The following is a 21,795-nucleotide window of genomic DNA, read 5'->3' on the forward strand; positions in this document are numbered from 1 at the left end:
AGCCTATCATGCTATCATGACCCTCTTTTTTTTTTTTAATTGGAGATTGAATCCACAGCCTTTATATTGAACTGCATTCCCAGCCCTTTTCTGATTTTGAGATAGGGTGTCACAAAGTCATTGAGTTATTCAGGCTGGGCCCAAACCTGTAATCTTCTTGACTTAGCCAGAATTCCGAGATTACATGTGTGCTGCCACATCTGGCTTTCATGCCCATCTTTCATTTAAAAACATCTAGTTTTCATCTCCTTTCTCAGATTGCAAACCTTCTGGAATCAGGTTTGACTATTAAACAATACACTTCAATTTATATTGACTAATCATTTTGATTTTGCAGGTATTGCTTAGGATGAATGTGATTTGGAGAAGCTATATTTGCAATATAAGACTAAGAAAGGTGCCATTCAGATGCCAAAGTGGTAACCATCCAGTGGCTCCCCTGGGGTCAAGAATTTTAACTGACCCAGCCAAAGTTTTTGAACACAACATGTGGTAAGTTTCCTTTTTAGGTCTGTTTCTTTTTTTTTTTTTTTTTTTTTTTTAATCCTGCCTCGGGTTTATTTGTACAAAGAGCACAGGAGGACACCAGCCCCCCACAGATGGCACCCCAGTCCTTCTGTTTTTACATCAGCAGTAAGAGGCTTTCACTGTGGAGTCTTCACAGGGGCCTGAGCACCTTTGGGAGCCTGGGCTGGAGCAGAAGCTGGAGCCTGGGCCTTGGCTGGAGCAGAAGCTGGAGCCTCAGCCTTGGCTGGAGCCTGGGCCTTTGGCCGGCAAGCCCTGCGACCCTTGGCAATGCGGGCACGGATACACTTCCCAAGCTTGGGGTGGGCAATATAGGCAAGTCGAGCGAGCCTGCGGTTTACTCCCTTTGGAATGATCTTGGGCTTGACCTCCTTGGGCTTGACGAGGGCCTTGATAGCCTCGGCGCGTGCACTCATGGCCTTGGCATTGTTTGCTTGCATCTTCTTGAAGCCCTTCTTGTTGTGCTTCTTGGCAAAACGCATGTTCCTAAGGAACTTGGGATCCACCCCCTTCAGAGATTCGTATCTTTGTGACCGAGGTTTCTTGATGTCATTTCTGTGCCATTTTTGGGACTGGTTGTGCGTGGTGTGGTTCTTGGACTTGGCCATAACTGCACTGTAAACCGCGGCGACCTTAGGTCTGTTTCTTAAATATCGCTAGTGGTATTATTTTCATTTTGTACCATATTATCATTTACATAATAAATAGGATAGTTTGCCTTTAAAAAAGAAAACATTTCTGGAGATTGGTGAAAGATAAGGTTGGAATGATAGACTAGATGTAGCGATAGGAGCAAGGTTGTATGTGGTCTTGTATTCATGGTTGATGTACCAGGCACTTCAGAGCCACTGTGGTAAAGTGACATTACACATAATACAGAAAGTGTGTGTATTTGGCACTGGACAAGTCAGCAGGGATAACTACGAAGGTGCCAGTGAGAGACTATAAGCAGAAAATAGAGCTTGCTGCTTGTATAGAATGAAAGAAAAGAAAGAATTTGACTCTGAAGTTTTGAACTGAGATCACTGACAGAAAAATCAAGTTTTGGGGGTTTTTTTTGAAGACAGATTTAGTTATAGATATTTTGAATAGGCTTTGAGAGCAGGGCATTCAAGCAAAACTGTCTAAGAAATAGATATGCAGGGTGTCAAAGCAGAAGATACAAGTTGGATGTAATATCGACAGCCAAAACTCAATCAGACTTTGGAGCAGGGTTGGGAAAGTGATGTTTTGATTCTTGTTTTAATTGCAACAGATTATCATTTTAAAAAGGAAATAGTTTGATCTTTTATTAATTAGTCCTATTGTACAAACCACAAGTGGTTTTGGAATACTTAAAATGTGGTTAGAATGCATGAAGATGTGCCACTGGATTTTGAAGCCAGTACAAAATAAATAAAATATCACTAATTTTTGTATTGAATTTCATCTTGAAATGAGTGAAATTTTTGATATATTGAGCTAAATAAAATACATTATTAAAATGAATTTTACTGGGGCTGGAGAGATAGCTCGGCAGTCTGAGCGCCAGCCTGGCAAGCACAAGACCTGGGTTTGATCCCCAGTACTGTATGATGTGCCAACCATGGAACCCCAGGCACCCCATGCTGGCCACTGAAACCTGGCATGGTGGTATACGCCTGTAATCCCAGGGCTAGGGAGGCTGAAACAGGAGGATCACCATGAGTCTGAGCTGCATAGTGAGATCCTGTACCAAATAAATAATTAAATAAATAAAATACTGTTTTTTAAATTTCAAAATGAATTTTACCTTATCACTGTGGCCAGTAGAAAAGTGTAAATTAGTTACATATGTGACTCACATTACACTTTTTTGAAATTAAAAAAAAAGTAAACCATTTTAACAACAGTCACCAATTTGGACAATTGTTGCAGGCTTTGAGAAGAAATGGGCTCTTTGCCAGGCAATGAAATCTCCAGAGAAACTTCTGGTCCTAGGCAGGCTCTGTTTTTTCTTCATTTATGCTAGTGATTTAGCTGTTCTTTTTTCCATCTGCTTTCACCACTCTTTTCCTTGAGCTTCTCAATGATTTAAGTCCCAGCTTGTCATAGACTTCCAGGAAGGCAAGAGCTTTTTGGTCCCGCACTTCTTAAACACTCAGGAGTAGCCTTGGGCAGGCTGCAGGGGAACGCTGTGGGGGCTTACTGTTCAGTGGGTCTGGAGATATGGCCTGGGAATTTTTAATTTGAAAAGCGTTAGGTAGTTCTCATGAGCAGCCAGGTTTAAGAACACTTGATGTAGTCCAGTGGCTTTCAGACTTTGCTTTAGCAGCAGAACTTTCTTCAGGTGAACTTTTAATATGAAATCTCAATATTTAAAGAAGAAAACCTGCCAGAATCATGGCAGATGTAGTGGCCTGAGACATCAATAGCTCTACTTCCTTTTCTTTTCCTTTGTCTCCTCGGATACTCTAGTAGCCCAGAGGACCTGTAGGCCCTATTCATCACAGGTTGAGAAACCGTGGTCTATCTAGACAGCCATCCTCCTCCATCACCTACACCCAGGCCTTCAATGGGACCACTGGAATATCTCTGGTGACCTCTCCCCCTTGGCACTTACCTGCTGTAAAAACAACAATAAAAATAATTCCTGCAAGGGTAAATCAAAGTGATTACTTCACATCATTTGTTCATACATCCTGATTTTTTTTTTTTTTGTCCCTTGACCTTTTTTATCTTTTAGAGAAAATGTGTTACAAAGGTTATAAGTTTAACTCTTTCCTTCAAGTCCAGAGTTCTAAAAATACTCATTTTTTCTTACTGTTGTCTTTATATTTAAGAATATTTCCTCTCTTGCTGAAATGTTTTTTTTTTTTTTTTTTTTAAAGAGGTCGTGGGGGGCTGGAGAGATGGCTCAGTGGTCTAAAGCACCTACTTGGAACTAGCTTGGCAAAGCATCAGGGACCGCGGTTCAATCCCCCAGCACCACATGTCAGCCAGCCCCGCCCCCTGGTGGGCTGAGCTGGCCACACACCTCTCTCTCTCTCTCTCTCTCTCTCTCTCTCTCTCTCTCTCTCTCTCTCAAATAAATTAAAAAAAAATTAAAAAAAATTAAAGAGGTCTTGGGTTATTTATGTGTGTGGGGGGGGGCAGCTCAGCCCACCAGGGGGCAGGGCTGGCTGGCATGTAGTGCTGGGGGATTGAACCGCGGTCCCTGTGCTTTGCTAAACTTGTTCCAAGTAGGTGCTTTAGACCACTGAGCCATCTCACCAGCCCTGAAATGGGTTTTTAAAAAAAGGTGTTTGTAGAAAAGTACGCCAGTTTTTTTTCTCAGAGATGTTGCTGAGAATTGTCTGTAGTACACCAGATGTAGTGGCACATGACTATAATTCCAGCACTCTGAGACTGAGGCAAGAGGATCGCAAGGTCCAGCCCAGCCTCAGTAACTTAGCGAGTTCCTGTCTCAAAATTAAAAAAAATAATTAAAAAGGACTGGGGTGTGACTGAGGGCAAAGGCCTTAAGTTCAATTCCCATTATTGCAAAAGAAAAAAGTTGTATACAGTTCACGTTTCCATTTAGCCTCTAATTAGTAAGGATGTTTTATTCTTTATAGGACCCATTTAAAATTGTTAACGTTTCTTCTATTCACTTTCTAATACTATTTTGAAAAAGACTTCCCTTTCAGGTTATATGTATATAAAATGTATTACTTACATCTACCTAAACTCATGTTTTAATACTTTAGTTAAGTGAACTTTACATAACAAAAATAATCATTTTAAAGCAAACAATTCCATGGCATTCACTACATTTAGTTTTATGCTTTCAGCCCCTTTGCCTAATTTACAAAAAATTTCTATCCAAAGTGAAACCACTGTCTGGACACTGTGGCACACACCTGTAAATATCCAACACTCAGGAGACTAAGGTAGGATAATCACCATGAATTCAAGCCTACCCTGAGCTGTACAGTGAGCGCAAGGCCAGCCTGACCATCTCAAAAACAAGGTGAAACTGCTCATCAATAAAGTCCCCATTCCTCTAGCAATTACTGTTTCATTTCTTTTTCTTTTCTTTCTTTCTTTTCTTTTTTTTTTTTTTTTGCAGAACTGGGGATTGAACTCAGGCCCTTGTGCTTGCCAGGGAAGCACTTATTCTACTGAGCTATCTCCCTGACCCTTATTTTTGTCCTGTTTCATTTCTTTTTTTTTGTACTTATTTATTTTATTTTATTTTTCCATAATTTTATTGAAAAACAAATAGCAATGAGACAGTTTCAAATCAAATTGGTAGGACAGTTTCAATAATTAATACATTCTTCCTGATGGTTAATTGCTGTACAAGATACGGACATGATATTCTATTTACAAACACCATTAGAAAAAATCACTCTATTCATTAAGAGAATGTAAGTGTATATCTATCCTAACCACTTTGAAAACACAGATACAAAATGGATATTTATTTGTATCCCCTTTTTTTGGTTAAGTTCCATCATTTAAATATTATAGGTGTGTAAACTCAGCAAAATATTCTAAAAGAGTTCAGTAGTCCATAATAGTATTGGGTCTTCTGCTTCACTGGCAATGTCAGAAACTGTTTCATTTTTTTTTTTTTAATAGCTCAGCAGAGTTGTTGTTGTTGTTGTTTTTTTTTTATTTGATGGAACCAAGGATTGAACGCAGGGCTTTGTGCTTGCCAGGGAAGTGCTTATTCTACTGAGCCATCTCCCTGGCCCCTCCAGCAATTACTACTCTTTGTTCTATCTCTGTGGATTTCACTATTCTGGATACATATTTCATATAAATGGAACATACAATATGTAACCTTTTGTGTCCGGCTTTTTCACAGTGTCATATTTTTGGAGGATCATTCACCTTGCAGCATGTATCATACTTTCTTTTATCTAGCAGAATAATATTTCCTTGTTTATGTATACCACAGTTGGTTTATTCATCCACTGAAGGCACTTGGGCTCTTCCCACCTTTTGGATTCTGTGAGTAATGCTGTCAACATAGGTGTATACAAACTCATCTGAGTCTCTATTTTCAGTTCTTAGGGGTATATATCTAGGAGTAGAATTAGGAGGTAATATAGTAATTCTATGTTTTAAGTAATTGTAGAGCTTTTTTTCCATAGCAGCTGAGCTATTTTATATTTTGCCTATAGTCTTTTAAATTATACGTGCTACATTTAATCAATGTTGGGGAGTACTGACCAGAAAAGATAGTGAAAATACTTTTTTTTTTTTGAACAGGGTCTTCTACATAGTTCAAGCTGACTTTACACTCACTGTGTAGCACAGGTTGAACTCAACCTCAACAGCGATCCTGCTGCCTGAGCCTCCCCTGTGCTGAGATTACAGGTGTGTGCTACCACACCTGGCTCCAAAATGCTTTTTGAGGCATGGCCTGAAGTCTGGCTGTGTTGCACAGCTTATGCAGTTACTTGGAAAAATCATTCCTCATTCAACAATGTTCCTGGTTTAATTGACAGTATAGCTCACTTCATGGAACAGTAGTATATACACATACGTAAAACAGGAACGAAATTTTTCTGTATAGTTTGCACCATGTGAGGTGTGCACTCATGTTTTCCATTTGTTCTGTTCTGCTGTTCTTATTCTTTTCTCTTTTTCAAGCACTGCTGTTTAGACTAGCTAAAGTGATTTCATGACTCACAAACGGGATATGACCTTTAGTTTAAAAAAAAAAAACAACACTGAGCTAATACCCACGGTAAAACTTAGATGTTGCCGCGTGACTTTTATCATATAACACATTCAAATAATAGACTTTCCAGAATCATAATAGGGTTCCAGTGCCAAGAGTTTTTATTTCTTTTTATGATCATTGTATTTATCATCTATTCCTCTTCTCATGTTTCATACTTAGTTCTTCAATACAGTTCATCAATAAATATTTTCTTTGGCTACCTCCATCATGACATTTGTTATGAGAGCTATCAGAGTATAAATATTGAGAAAATAACTTTGGGAAGTAACTTAATCCCTCTGTGGCTCAGTTTTCAAATCAGCAATATAGGATAATAGTGGCAATCCCTACCTTATGGGATAAATTGAACATTAAGTGATCATAATGTAAAGTGTCTATACATAGGAAGCAAGGTACAGTCCTGTATAAGAGTTAGCTGTCTTGTTACTATCTTTTTCTAATGTGTACTTTATATCTGTTTTGTCTTTATTATTAGTCTTATTCTACAGAGAACTTAGCTTATGTCTTTTATTGCTACCTTCTGTACATAATCAGTACTAAATAAATGTTTGAGTAAGTGAATCATATAAGATCCAGTTCCTAATTAGAAATGTAAAACTAAACTAAAAATTATTATAGTTATTAAATGTGCACTTCAGAATACAACAAATTTAAATTATAATTCTGTGTCTGTCCTTGTCTAGCGTTGTGAACTCAAGCAAACTCCTGGGGTTCTTGGGTTTAATAATGGAGATAGATAATAACAGGTAAAGCTCTTCATTGTATTAAGTGCTCACTAAAAGGCATCACCATTATTATCTTATTAAATGGAGAATTGTGATACATATGAATAAATAAAGAGTATAGGCAAGTACACAGGATCATAATAAGTGATAAAGACAATGAAGACAACAGGAATTTATAATAGGAAGAGATTCCTGAGATGGGGGTGGAGTAGCAGGTGGAATGTAATCTGAGCTTTGAGGGATTATGAGTAAGTGAATAGTAAAGATGGCCTGTTTTAGATAACTAGTACTGTGCGCATCTGGGTTCAGGTTCACCCATAGTGCTTACAGTGAGTGTTTAAAAAAAAATTCAGCTTACAGTAGTAAAAGATATATTACTCAGAATGATAGGATAAGTGCGTTTGAAGCAAACGGGAGTGTTTTAAGAGAACTAATGTCATTGGGGGCTTACCTGTAATTAGTTTTGATTTTAAACATTCACTCTACTTTTGACTACCCTTTCTGTTCTCCAGAAAGATGGTGTCTCACTTACTCTTCTCTTGTTGCTGGGACAAAATCCCAAACACCCAATATTAGGGAAGGAAAGATTTATTTAGCTCACAGTTAGTGGAGGTTTCAGTCCATACTGAACTGGCTCCAAGGCAGAGTGGCACAGGGCAGCCATTCATGGCCGTGGCAAAGAGAAAGAGCAAATGGGAGGAGTAGTGGCAACGATGGCAACAGAGAGAAAGTCTGTCTCCCTTATGTTACATTCAGGCTATCTGCCCTAGACTAGGTGTAGCACTCATACCCATAATCCTAGCATTGGATCATGAATTAATCACAAACTCCAGAAGTCTGCCCCATAACTGCATGAGGCTTTAGGGGGACACCTAGACACAAATCATAACAAATGGGTTTTGTATTTTGAAACCAGATGAGTTGTGTAAAGAGAGAAATATTTAGGAGAATTAATTTGACTTTGTTGTTCAGTAAACCTCATTGTTATGTCTCATGGGGTGATATCCTTTGTCCCAACATTTTTTGTACATGATACATACCTAACATTGGTCTAGGTTCCCTGGATACCCAAGAGCAGGCTAGGAAGTGATCACTGCTTCTACCTGTTTCATATATAAGCTGAAGCTTTGCAGCTGAAGAAATAGGATGAGTCTGAAAATAAATAAGAGTAAATATGAGTGACCAAACTATATCATTAACAACTACCACCATCAACAATAACAACAAAGCCCTAAACATGAAAAACTAGTGACCATGAAAAGAAATTTTAGATTCATGTGGCTTGTTGTATTTCCTTATCCTTTCTATATCCCTCAGGTGCTAGGCAAAAAGGTCCCCTGGCAAGTTGCAAGGCTCCCTAATAATCATTAGGCACTGAAGCAAAGGCTGAAAATGAACTTTTGAAAATAAATGTTCTTACCTAGAAATAGGATGCACCCTTACAAGGGAAGTGAAACCTAGTATACACTTAACCTTTTTTTAAAACAAAAGGCAGGCTGAGTTTTTTGGCTTTCAGCTTGGGGAAGGCCAAGGTGCAACCTTCTTCACTGTTTTACATCTTCTACAATTGATACCAGCTGCCTTAGCTATGTCATCCAGTTCAGCCCCAAGGAGCTCAATGTAGCATCCCAGAGGTGAACCTGTGGGGAGGTCACGTCTGCTCTGGCCCTCCAGATCATCCCCTTGGTCTTATCACTAAAGAAAAGTTCATGCTGACATGACAAAGTCAAGTGAAAACTAGAACATTCTAAGGATTACAGTGAAACTGACTATTCAGTACAGGCAGGTCCAGATTAAGGTAGTATGTTCTGCCTCTACCCTGATTGTCAAAGCCATCAAGGAACCATCCAGAGACAAGGAAAGAAAGGAGGAGGGGAAAACAGAGATTAAATACACTGAAAATACTACTTCTGGCAAGATTGTCAACATTGCCTGACATACATCACCAATTTTTAGCCACAAAGCTTCCAGGAACTATTAAGATCCTAGTGACTTTCCAGTGTTGCAAAGCAGCGTTGCATATATTACCCTCAGACTACACAATAGCATCAACAGTAGAATGCCTGGCTCATTAAGAACTACAAAGAAAAATATTTCAATAAAGATTATCTGACAAAAGAAAACAAAAAGCAGGCTTAGATGTTAATAATGGATATCTACTACCTAGTGAATAGTAGAGTCCTTCAATAATCCCTATCACACCTTTAGGCTACAGAAAAATAAAGAAAATGTAATGCTTCAGCCTTTGAAATGGGGAAAGATAAAAAGATCTCTAAAAAGAGCAGAATGTCAAGGAAATTATGCAGAGTAAGAAAAAAGGAAGAAGAAAGGAGAGAGGACATAGAATGCCTTGTAGATCAGTTTACATTTTTTGAAATGTTATATAAAGGGAATCATACAGTATGTATTCTTTTGTCTGAACTCTCTGACTCAGCATAAGTATGTGGAGATTCATGTTATAATGTGTATCCATGGTATGAACCATTTTGCTGATAAAAGATTCATAAACACATTTTAAAAAGCTTTCAAAATTTAGTAAGAAAATAAACCAATACAGACGAACAAAAGAGAAAGAATGAACAAACCGGTTATTTTAACAGATACTTCACCAAAGATATGCAGATGGTAAATAAATACATGAAAAGATGCTTAGCATTTTTAATCATTAGAAAAATGCATATTAAGATCACAGTGAAATATCAATTCACAATAATGAGAAAAATAAAATCCAAAATACTGAGTAAACCAAGTATTGTCCAGGATGTGGAGAAACTACAACTCCTAGACATACTGATAGAGATAAAACATAAGATAACTACTTTGGAATACAGCTTAGCAGTTTCTTAAAAAAATAAAACCTACCCCTACTATAGATGTGCTCAATAACAATGATGAGTTTCAAAATTACTATGGTGGGGCTGGCAAGATAGCTCAGCACACTAAAGCGCCTGCTTAGGCAAGCTTAGGCAAGCACACTAAAGCTCCTGCTTAGGCAAGCTTAGGCAATTTCAGTCTCTGCTCTTTTTAGAGATCTTTTTATCTTTCCCCATTTCAAAGGCTGAAGCATTACATTTTCTTTATTTTTCTGTAGCCTAAAGGTGTGATAGGGATTATTGAAGGACTCTACTATTCACTAGGTAGTAGATATCCAAATGGGAGGGAGGAATCACACAAGGATCACGGTTTGATCCCCAGCACAACATGCTGAGCCAGCCACAGAGTCCCGGCTCTTGGCACAGGCCTGTAATCCTAGTGCTGGTGAGAGAGAAAACAGGAGTATTACTGTGAGTCAGAGCTGTGTAGTGAGACACTGTAACAACCAAATACATTAAAAAAATTATTACGCTGAATGAAAGGAGCTAGAAATGAAATGTCTCCTTTTATGCAGTTTCAGGTACCATCAACTGTGCTCAAAAAATACCATCTATGGCAAGGTCATATATATATATATATATATATATATATAATGATTATAAATCTTTTATCAGCAAAATGATTCATACTATGGATACACATTATTACATGAATAAATCTCAACATACTTATGCTGAGTCAGAGTTCAGACAAAAGAATACATACTGTATGATTCTCTTTATATAATGTTTCGAACTCCATATATATACATATATATAGAGAGAAAGACAGATAGAGAGAGAGGAGATACAAAGATGTAGATCTTTTTTCTGTTGTTGGGGATTAAACTCCATGCCAGACAAGCACTCTACCTTGGAGCTACTTCCCCAGACTGGGTCCAAAAATATTGAATGGAGAGTTCCAGATATAAATAATTCATATATTTGAAGCAGTTGTTTTATTTTATTATTAGCTACTGTTGTTGATCTTATAAATGCTTAACTTATAAATTAGACTTGATCATATGTATGTATACAGGGACAGACAGATATATAGAGAGGTATCTCTATATATTGTGTATGATTAGGCTTTATCCACAGTTTCAGGCATTCCACTGCGGACGTATCACCCGTGGATAAGGGGTGACTGTTGCACACACTGTATTTCCTTGTACTAGGTTAGAACACACCAGTTAATTTTTAGAAATGTAATACAGATCGGTGATTGTAGGTGGGGTTGGGATGCTGATGAAAGAGGGGAAGAAATGGGAGGGAGGAATCACAAAGGAACACTAGGAAGCTTCTGAAGATGACGAATATGTTCATTGTCCTTATTATGGGGATAGTTTCACAAGTGCCTATATCAGAACTTACCAAATTATACATAGTAAGGACATACAGTTTACTGTATTTTAATTACATCTTAAAAGCTGTTAAAATACAGTCCTGTTGCTACACTGGAAAATAATGTAGCAATTAGTAAAAATAAGACATTTTTGTATGCTGATCTGATGAGATGACTGTGACAGCTCTTTAAACAAAAAGAGCACATTGGAAAGACATATCTCTAGGATGGCCTCATTTTTGTGAAGGAAATCTTATGCTGCATGCATCTATCTCACATGTACACACCTTTGTCTATCCAGAAAGAATTCTGTAAAGGTCAACATTATCCTGGTAACAGTACTTGTCATATGGATAGGAATGAGGATGAGAGATAGGATAACTGTATTTTATATGCATCAGCATTGTTTGAATTTTAATTTGTAAAAATGCCCTCCATACTCACCTGTTCCCACCTGCTCCCTACCCAATGATAATTTCTGTATTCTTTAGTACAGTCTATACACTAGAACTCCACAATAATTTCAGTCTCATCAAATTTTCTTTATCTTTATGCCCCAATTCACAGCTCAGTACCTGGTAATATAATATAGGTTCCCAATATATGTTTAACAAGGAAAATGGACATTGGTTTCTAACAGTAGCTGTGACAGCCATTTCATTAATTCAAATATAAGAAGTCATTGTTTCTTTCTGTGTTTGTCTGTTATTAATTCTTAAGAAACTGATTTACTAGTAACAATAATCAGTTGAAATATTTATTATGACCAGAACAGAGGGATAGGCAGACAGGAGTTAGAAATACTTATTTGCATCAATAGAAAAAAAGAAAATTGAATGGAAGTTATTTCAGTTACTTGCTATGTGCTATTACAGCTATATTTTGTCCCTTTGAAGATTCATGTTTTTTCACCACTAAATAACTGTGAAATTGTGAGACTTCTTACAATTGATGGCATCTTAAAATTGCAATTAGAAGTGGGATTTTTTTCTCTTCCTTACTGGTACAAAAAAAATAATAGCATTTTAGATTTGATGAGATAGGATGATTATAATTTCAGAGTACTTAATCTTAATTTGTACACTGTTTTTTTGCCATATGTACACTGTTTTGATACTACTCTTGATTAATACAAAAGCAGAGAGAGAGAGATTTTATTTTTTTTTTTTTTTTTTTTTTTTTTTGTACCCAGGATTGAACTCAGGACCCTGCGCTTGCCAGGCAAGCACGAGAGATTTTAAATGATTTTTTTTCACTGCCATATATTAACACTAACATATAGAGTATTTGCTATATTGGTAGAAAAGCATTCAAACCTTTTGCTAATTTGATAAGTGGGCAATGGATAGATAGCAGTGTGAACTAGGAGAAAGTACATGTGACCATAGGGGAACTATTCAACTGTAAAAGAAATAAAAATTAAAACTCTATAGGATACATTTTTGCATTTATGAAAGAAACAAAGAAAGGAGAAAATTTCAACATAACACCCAAGTTTTGTGTTTTCTCTCTCTCTCCCTCCCTCATTTATTAAAATATTTTTCCATTTCAAAACAACAATGCCATCTTTTTTTTTTTTTTTTTTGGTACCAGGGATTGAACTTGGCACCTTACGATTGCCAGGCAGGCACTTATTCTGCTGAGCTACATCCCCGGCCCCCTATGCCATCATATTTTAAACAACACATTTTAATGAAAATATCTTTATGTTCCCAAAACGCAACACAAAGACTGCATTATTTTTAGGGTTTGCAAGTCTCTTTAATGTCTGGCTTAAGGGGTAAAGCTGGATTCTCGTATTTGCTTCTGCATTCAATTTTTGTAGCATGTTGTTTAGGTTGAATTATATGAAGGAAATTTGGCCTCACAACAGATATGTGCTTGTCAAGGAGAAAAGCCTTTTCAGGTAACTGGATTTTTTTTTTCTCTTGATATTACATTAAATCTCAGTAGTAGCAATTTCTTGGTTGTAGTATCGACTGGGAAACGATTATAAAAGAGCCTTTCATGTTATGCTATAGCCAATTAGTTTATCTTGTACTGTGGATGTATCCTTTACTTATGTGTCATTTCTTTTTTTAAAAATTTTAATACAGGGTCTACAGGGTCCTACTACGCATATTGGACTCATAGTGATGCTCCTGTTTTCAGCTTCCCAAGGGCTGAGATTATAGGTGCGTGCCACCACGCCCAGCCTCAGTCACTGTCATCCCTGACCCCTGCGTTTGCCTAAGCTGGTGCTTTAATCTGACCGGCCCTACTTATGTGTCATTTCATAAGATCATACGTAGATAGTTTGAGAAAGATTGGATCTGTGCTTTATATCGATCTTCCAAATGTTGACACGTTTCATTATACAATATTTAAAAACAACATTTGCTAATATCACCCTCAGTCTCATTAGGAAAATCTGTAAGTATTAGGAAGCTATCAAGCTCATGGTGGTAGACAGAGAGAGGTTTTCCAAAATTCTCATTTTTGCTTAAAAGCCCTAAATTTATCTTTGGCCACAAATACTGTCATTTTGGAGTGAAAGGCTCATTTTACAAATATGTGCCAAACATCCAACTCTGAATCAGTATAGTTTTATCTACATTTGTTCTTTCAAGTAAAAATAGCTTTCTATTAAAAAAGCAAGAAGTTCAGTTCATAATTCATATCACATGAGTGCTTTTCCTTGTCAATTATCATATGTCAGGATGCAGCAGAACCATTTTGTAATGTAGAATATGAAAAAGATGTGTTTCCAAGAATTAAGATTTTATTTTTTCAGTTAATTAGTTAATTGTTTTTATAGTTCTAGAGCTTGATTGTGCTAGCAGATGTCATGCCACTGAACTATACCTGCAGCCAAAGGTCAGTTTTGAGTGAAATTGAAAAAAAAAATCTATTTATATTTTTACACAAAGTATATTCTTTTCACTCTGGATAGTGGTAGAGTTTAATAACTGCTAGCATATTTTGGTACCACAGCCCTATTCCATTGCAAGGCAGTTGCAGTGTTACCCATTATTTTCTTTATACCATCCATACAAATGCCAACCCAGTGAAAGAGGCAAAATAAAACATTGCTATGAAAATAGCTTTGACTTAGTGACCACCTGAAAGGATGGAATTAGAGTTGTATCAGGTAAAGTACACATAAAATGTAAGGAATTTGGAATAATAAGATTTCTCTTACTCCTCCAACCTTGAGCTAACCATATATATATATATATATATATATATATATATATATATATGTATCACAGTTATTATTTATACTAAATGTAGTTAGTAATTTGGATTTTCTGAAGAAATTAAGTAAAAGAAGGTTATCTGTTACAGTTACCCACATACCTATCGCTTCCTGTCTTTTTATTTCACACTATAGATCTGAGCTGTCTGCTACCATCTTCCTTCAGCCTGCAGAATTTAACATCTATTATAGTACAGATTCTCCTGGTAACAAATTTTCTTAAATTTTGTTTATCTGACAAAACAGTGTTTTTGTTTTGAAACTCTGAGAAATATTTTTCCTGAACTTCTAATCGTAAGCTCCTACCCTTAGATATATGCTGTCGTTGAAAATGATATGTGCACTATTGTCCTGTAGGTTCCTGAGGTTCTGCTTTTTAAATAATTTCTCTTCATTCTTCAGTTTCAGTAATTCTGTACCTGTCTATATCTGCTAGCCTTCACAGCATCGCTTCCGATGGAAAATTAGCTGTAGTTGCTGATTCTTTTACCCTGTCAAGCTGCGTTTAGAATTTTTCTTTGTTTTTGTTTAGTGGATTTCTCTATATTGTAATGTACTTACTGAATCTGTAGATTGCATCCACTTTTTTAAAATCAGAGTTGGAAAAATTTTAGCCAGTATTTCTTCCATTTTTTTCTTATCCATTCTCATTCATATTTTCCCGTCCCCCATTTCTCCCCCCCTCTCCCTGTCCCTTCCTCTTTCTCTTTCTCCCTCCCTCGTTCCCTCTGTCCCTATCCTGGAACTTCAGTTTATTGCTTTCTAGGCAACTTGGTATTTGTAGCGGTTCACATTTTATTACTATAATGAAATACAGTGATTCTAAGTCTAGGTAACCACAAAAAAAGATGTTTATTTAGCTCTGGAAGCTCAAGGACATGTCCTGGCCCCAGCTTGGCCTCCTAGCAGATGGCTGGAATGTGTGGAGAGACATCACATGACTAAAATCAGTCTTGTGAGGACTAGCTCTGGTCGATGTGGTGGTGCATACCTGTAACCCCAGTACTCGGGAGGCTGAGGCAGGAGGGTCGTTGCAAGTTTGAAACCAGCCTAAGTGAGCTCAAGGCCAGCCTGTACTGCATAGCAAGTCCCTGACTCCAAAAAACAGAAGAACTGTCTTTGGCCACTGAGAGCTGACTCCAGCCTGTGTGCGGGTGGTGCCCTCCTCCAAGTGCCATCACCTCTGCACTGAAGACCAAATTACTTACTCTTGAACCTAAACTGGAGCAGTGCTTTCCTGCACGTCCAGTTTTTTCCTCTCTGTTCTTCAGTTTAAATAACGTCTACATCTGTCCTTAAGTGTACTGACACTTTTTCCTGAGGTATTCGTCAGCTGTTGTCTGCCTAATAAATGTTTTTGTTTTCTTCCAGATATTGTATTGTACTCATTGCAGGATTTCCTTTTCTGTTTCTTTGCTGACATTTACCCCATATATCTATTCATTCTTTTCCTTTCTTTTTTTAATCAATGAAAATATTTTTTTTTCCATTAGTGGAGATTGAACTTAAGCCCTTCATACTGAGCTGTATCCCCAACCCTTTTTCTGTTTTTAATTATCATTTGGTTTTGTTTGTTTGCTTGGATTGGTTGTTTGTTTTGTTTTTTTGAGACAGGGTCTCATTATTCAGTTCAGGTTGGCCTTGAACTGTGTAGTCTCAATTGGCCTCAAATTTGAGGCAGTCCTCCTGCCTCAGCCTCCTGAGTTCTGGCATTACAGGCATGTGCCTCCACGCCTGGCTTGTTATTTTGAATGAGGATCTCAATTTCTGATCCTCTTAAAGCTGTTTTAAAGTCTTTTTATACTAATTCCAGTATTTGGTTTTCCCATAGTCTATATTTACTGCCCTTTCTCTTTATTTACATGCCTAATAATTTTTTACCATACAGTAGATATTATTAAGTATATCCTGTGTAGAGCTTGGATTATTTTACTTTAAAGACATTTAAAAAATAAAAAGGAAAAAAGGATGCTGAGGGGTTTTTTTGGCAAGTGGTTCCTTTACTTCCAGATCTTGCTCAAGTCAGTGTTAATTTTAGGTGTTATGAAATGGGGCAGTTTTGGTATTGTCCTGAATCTAGTGTGGTGCTTTTTCTGTGGCCTGTATTTCTAGGGTTTAAACTGAATGTCTGAGCATGCAGAGAGGTCTCTTCTCTCTGGTGTAGTTGGTGCGCCAGTGTCTCTTAAGCACTCACTGCCTATCTCTAGTTAGTTATCCTTCCTCCACTCTTGGCCCCAGGATATCTGCACTGGGTTCTCTGGAATCTCACCCTGTGGATGAGCAGCCAGCACTGGCCAGAAGTTGGGGACTCTCCTACAGCCCTCAGGGACCCTGCCCTCTATCAACCCCTCTTCAGTGTTCTGCTGCACAAATCTCACACCCCAGCCATCTGAGCCCTGATCTCCACCTCCCACTCATGAAACTGCCTTTCAGTGGATGACACCCTCTACCTGAGCCCCACCTCTGTGCCCTGCAGCCTAGAAGTGGGTCTCCCGACAGTATGATCTGGTGACTCACCTTATATGTTTCTCTTCTCTTAAGGAACGTACCATGTACTGTCAAAAGTGTTGTGTAATGCTTGAAAATGGTTGCTTCTATATCTTATATTTACAATATTGTAAAAACATTTTTTCATTATTTATTTATTTGGTACAGGGCCTTGCTATGCAGCTCAGACTCATAGTGATCCTCCTGTCTTAGCCTCCCCAGCACTGGGATTACAAGTGTGCACCGCCATGTCTGGTTTCTGTGGTTGGCATGGAGTGCCCAGCTTGGCATGTGGTACAGAGGATTGTACCCCGGTCCTTGCACTTGCCAGGCAGGTGCTTAGACCACCCAGCTATCTCCCAGATTCTATATTTATAATTTTTTTAAATAGCTTAATCTGTTCCAAACTTCTTACTGTTTTTACCGATATGCATCTCCTTTTACTTGCATTTTAACCTAACAGTGTACAGTACTTTTCCATGTATCAATAACTGGTAGTGAACCTGTGGCACATGTATTATTGTGTTTTTCTTTTAAGACAAAAGATGTTAATGTAGAGTTCTTTTCTGTAAATTAAATCCACAGTATTCAGATTAAATTGCAGTGCTGACATGTTGCGATAAGTTAAGTGGGTTTTGGGTTGCAGTTTGTTGTTCAATCTCTAAAAGGTTCACCATCACTAATCCATATAGGATTGAAGATTTGACATATGGAGGGGCAATATATTATTCCAGACATTAATGTATCAAAATTTGTTTATTCTTTCCCAACTGTGAGACAACTGTGGAAATATTTTTGTCACTGTTAAGTCTATCACAGTTTTAAAAATTTTTAATGCAAAAAATTCCCTCTCATTATTTCACTTGTATGTATTCTCAAGTGTAGAATTCCTGAAAAAGTGTTTTGCCAGTTTGTTGCTCTTAGAGCAAAGATTGCTTTCTGGGGGCTGGGGAGAAAGCTCAGCAGAATAAGCACTTGCCTAGCAAGCACAGGGTCCCGAGTTCAGTGCCCAATATCACACACACACAAAAAAAGATTGCTTTCTAAGATCATTATAATAATTTATAGAACAGATGTTTCTCTTCACCCTACCAATGTTGGTTATTATTTTAGCTTAAAAGTTTGCTAACACAAATTTAGGGGACTAACATCCATATAGGAAGTTTACTTTGCATTTTATAATGTAAAGCTAAAAATTTTCTAAAAACTAAATGTTTCTTTTTACATAAATAGTCTATTTGTATCTTTTGAATGCTTGTAGAGGGGAAGGTAGGTATCTTCATCTGTTTTGCATTTTATCCCATTTTCTCTTGTTAGTATATTCTACTTTCTTAGTTTCTTCACTTCCCATTATTCTCTGGCTAAGACTTTTATTATAGTGTTTAAAGTACATTTAACAGCCAGGAACAGTGGGTCACACCTGTAATCCCAGAACTCAGAAGGCTGAAGAAAGAGGATTGATGACAGTTTAAGCCTAGCTTGAACTGCATGTGAAACCCTATTTCAAAAAGATGAAAGAAAAGAGAGAAAGAGATGGAGGGAGGGAGGAAGATTCTATTCATTTAGCATAGCTGCCATTCTTTATCAGATTTTCTCACTTATTACTATAACTTGTTCTCATATACTATAAATTATAGCATATTTCTCTGCTGTGATTTAAGTTGACTTTCACATTTTTTATAAATGGAATTTATAAATTAATAGAAAAAGAATTGTTTTCATCCTTCTAATTTCTGATTTTTTGTAGTGTATCATATGTATAAATCTGTGATCAATTCAGAGTACTCACATAGTATTTGATTAGGTTAATAAATACAGAAATATCAACTAAGAAAATTTCCAGGATAGTAAAGAATTCCTAAGAATAAAACATAACAAAAACACTGGAATGACAAATATATGACCAGCACTTGTAACAGTTTGGGGATAGGATATCACACAAAGTTTTAGTATGTGGTGAATGTGAACAGTATCCACGATGCTTACTGGTGGCCGGGTGTCACCTGTGGGACTGAACTACTGCAATTTCCTTGATATCTACCCTGTAGACCCAGACAGAATCATGACCCATAGGGTGCAGGAGAAGTCCATTTGTAGAGTATGCTGATGGGAATATTTTGCTGCTGTATACAAAAGAATGATTGAAAGACTGCTGTTGTATACTTCTTTTTCTCTTGTGTTTAATTGTTTGTCCTATTTGGTGGGTTCTCTCCATTCTGAATCATGGAGTTGTGGTCGTTTGATCCCTCTCTAGAATCTTTTAGCAGTCTGTGTAGGGTTGGCTTTGTCATTGTAAAATTCTTTAGTTGTTCTTTGTCATGGAAGTATTTCACTTCTCTGTTAAACTTGAAAGAGAGTTTTGCAGGGTATATCAGTCTGGGTTGGAATTTGTTCTCTTGCAAGACTTGAAGTACTTTGCTCCATGCTCTTTTTGACTTGATGGTTTATGAAGAGAAATCTGCCGTTATTCTGCTGGGTTTTCCTTTAAATGTGATCTGTTTCTTTTCTCTAGCAGCTTTTAGTATACTGTTCCTATGCTGAATTTCTGGGATCTTGATTATTATATGTCTGGCTGTGTTTTTAACTGGGTTGATGTTACTTGGAGTTCTATATGCTTTGATTAGCTAAATGTCAGATTGTTTTCCCATATTTGGGAGGTTTCCTGCTATTACTTCTGCCCATATTCTTTGTATATCATTTGTATTGACTCCTTTCTCATTGATGCCTATTAGCTTTATATTGGTCATCTTTGCATCATGTTGCAGATGTTGAATTATTTTTTCCTTCATCTTAGTTGTTTTTAAGAGATCTTTTCACTAGCTGCAATGGTGTCTTCAAGGTCTGAAAGTCTATTTTCACTTTCATTCAAATAGTTTTGCCAGCTTGTGATTGAGGTTTTAATTTTCTGTATATCACTTTGAATCTGCTTTATGCATTCTATTTCTTTCCTATATTGCTCATTCAGGGATTCCATCATTTTTCTATTCTCTATTTTTTTTTATCAGTGTCTTCTTTAGAAGCACTTAGTACTACTTTCATTATAGTTATCATTTCTTTACTTCAGAAATTACTTCTGATCTGATTTCCTCTATACTTCTCTACAGGTGTTTTGTTTTTGTTTTTATTTTGTACCAGGCATTGAACTCAGGACTCTGCACTTACCAGGCAAGCATTTATCCTACTGAGCTATCTCCCCAGCCCTACAGTTGTTTCTTTACTTCTGATGCTATTATTTCAGAGATTTCAGGTGTGTGCTTTCTAATTTCTTCTATGCTGTTGTCTCCTGCATTTGTTCTGGGTGAGTTCAGGGCCTGAGAATGCATTTTGCTTCTTCTCTTTGTCATTTTGTATAGCACTGTCTTCTGTCCTTTGGTGCAGAGCTTTGGTAAAGCTATTGCCTTAGCATAAGTCCAGATCTACCAAGTTCAAAGTTGTCCAGGTGGGTGTGGCTTGGGTCAGGCTGCTGTGCTCCACTTCTTCCTGCTGCAGCCCTTGGAAGTGAACCCCCTGTGCCACTCTGGCAGGATGTTCTACTCCTGGATCAGCTGGGTGGGTGTTGCCTCTAGCCTCTCTGCAGGGAGTTCTGCCACAGGGTTCCACACTGGATCTGTCTGATGGAGGAAGTTACACACACACACACCAGGTATGAGCGCTGGCTGGAGTGAGGATCCGGAGGGCCCCGGGCAGTCCTACTCACACCTGTAATTTTTATATAGTAGGAAGCTAGTCATGTACTCTGTTGTGGCCAGAACCAAGTCATGTGTAGCAGTTTTAAATCATAATTATGGTGAAGATTTTATAGCTATATAGGAAAATGCGTATGTGACATAAAAGTATGAAATAATATGACTATTATTGAAATACAGTATGTAGGTTTATGCTGAAACTAATAAACTCTATAACCTAAGTAACGTTTTATTTTTAATTCCATAGCTACCTAATACATTTGTCAAATTTATCTTCAAATTATATTCTGGGCTGAGGATGTAGCTCAGAGGTAGAGCACTTGCCTAGCATGCATGAGACCCTGGTTTCCACCCCCAGTATCATAATAATGAATGAATGAAGTTATGTAGTGAGATTATTACATACATAATAAATAAAGACAGAAAAACAATCCATCCACATATTTACTGTGGGTGGTTTGGATTTATATGATTATATATGAAGCAGAATTTTCTTTTTACAACTTTCTTTTTTTATTTTTTGTTTTGTGTTTATCAAGACAGGGTTTATTTATGCAGTTCAGGCTGGCCTTGAACTCACCTGTAGCCCAGGCTGTCCTCAAACTTGCAGTGATCTTCCTGCCTCAGCCTCCTGAGTGCTGGGATTACATGTGCCACCACACTCAACAGAATTTTCTATACTCTTCAAAAACTTTAGAACCCAAGCTAAGCAATCTTGTCTATATGTTTTAACTGTTCTAAACCCAACCCAACACACAATTATTTAGACTGCTATTGCAATCAGCTCAAAGAATCTTGATTGAGTTCTATTATACATATAAAGGAAGGGGAAAAATATATATGTAAATATATATATGAACTGAGATCATAAGAGTAATTACTGCTACCAAATTATAAAACTGAGGCTTCCAGTTATATTGTAAATACTTGTCTTACTTAAAAATTCTTCTATTTTTCAGTATTTATTTTCAAGTTTAAACTTCTATAAAAAGTATTTGGGGCTGGCCAAATAGCTCAGCAGATTAAAGCGCCTGCAAGCAGGCACAGGGGCCAGTGATTTGATCCCCAGGCCTGCCATGCTGGCCCTGCCACCAGAGCACGCTGAGGCGGCAATTGAGGCTGAATGTGGTAACGCATGCCTATAATCCCCGCTCTTGGGAGGCTGTAAACAGGTGGATCACTATGAGTCCGATCTAGTAGTGAGACCCTGAACACCCTGTAGACCTTTCCCTAAAAAAA

General features: G+C 37.4%; 1 protein-coding gene across 7 annotated transcripts in view; it reads left to right on the forward strand.

The window, feature by feature from the left end:
• Window positions 1–21,795, forward strand: part of Mettl8 (methyltransferase like 8) — an 88,866-nt gene that overhangs the window by 40,000 nt on the left and 27,071 nt on the right. For all 7 annotated transcript variants that reach the window (XM_023719149.1, XM_023719147.1, XM_012515492.2 and 4 more), the window contains one exon: window positions 338–492. In XM_023719149.1, coding sequence (XP_023574917.1) covers window positions 350–492 — 143 coding nt within the window. In that variant the 5' untranslated portion in view covers window positions 338–349. The remainder of the gene's footprint in view (window positions 1–337; window positions 493–21,795) is intronic.

The sequence above is a fragment of the Octodon degus genome, unplaced genomic scaffold (assembly GCF_000260255.1).
Source record: "Octodon degus isolate 3935 unplaced genomic scaffold, OctDeg1.0 scaffold00065, whole genome shotgun sequence".
Taxonomy (NCBI): domain Eukaryota; kingdom Metazoa; phylum Chordata; class Mammalia; order Rodentia; family Octodontidae; genus Octodon; species Octodon degus.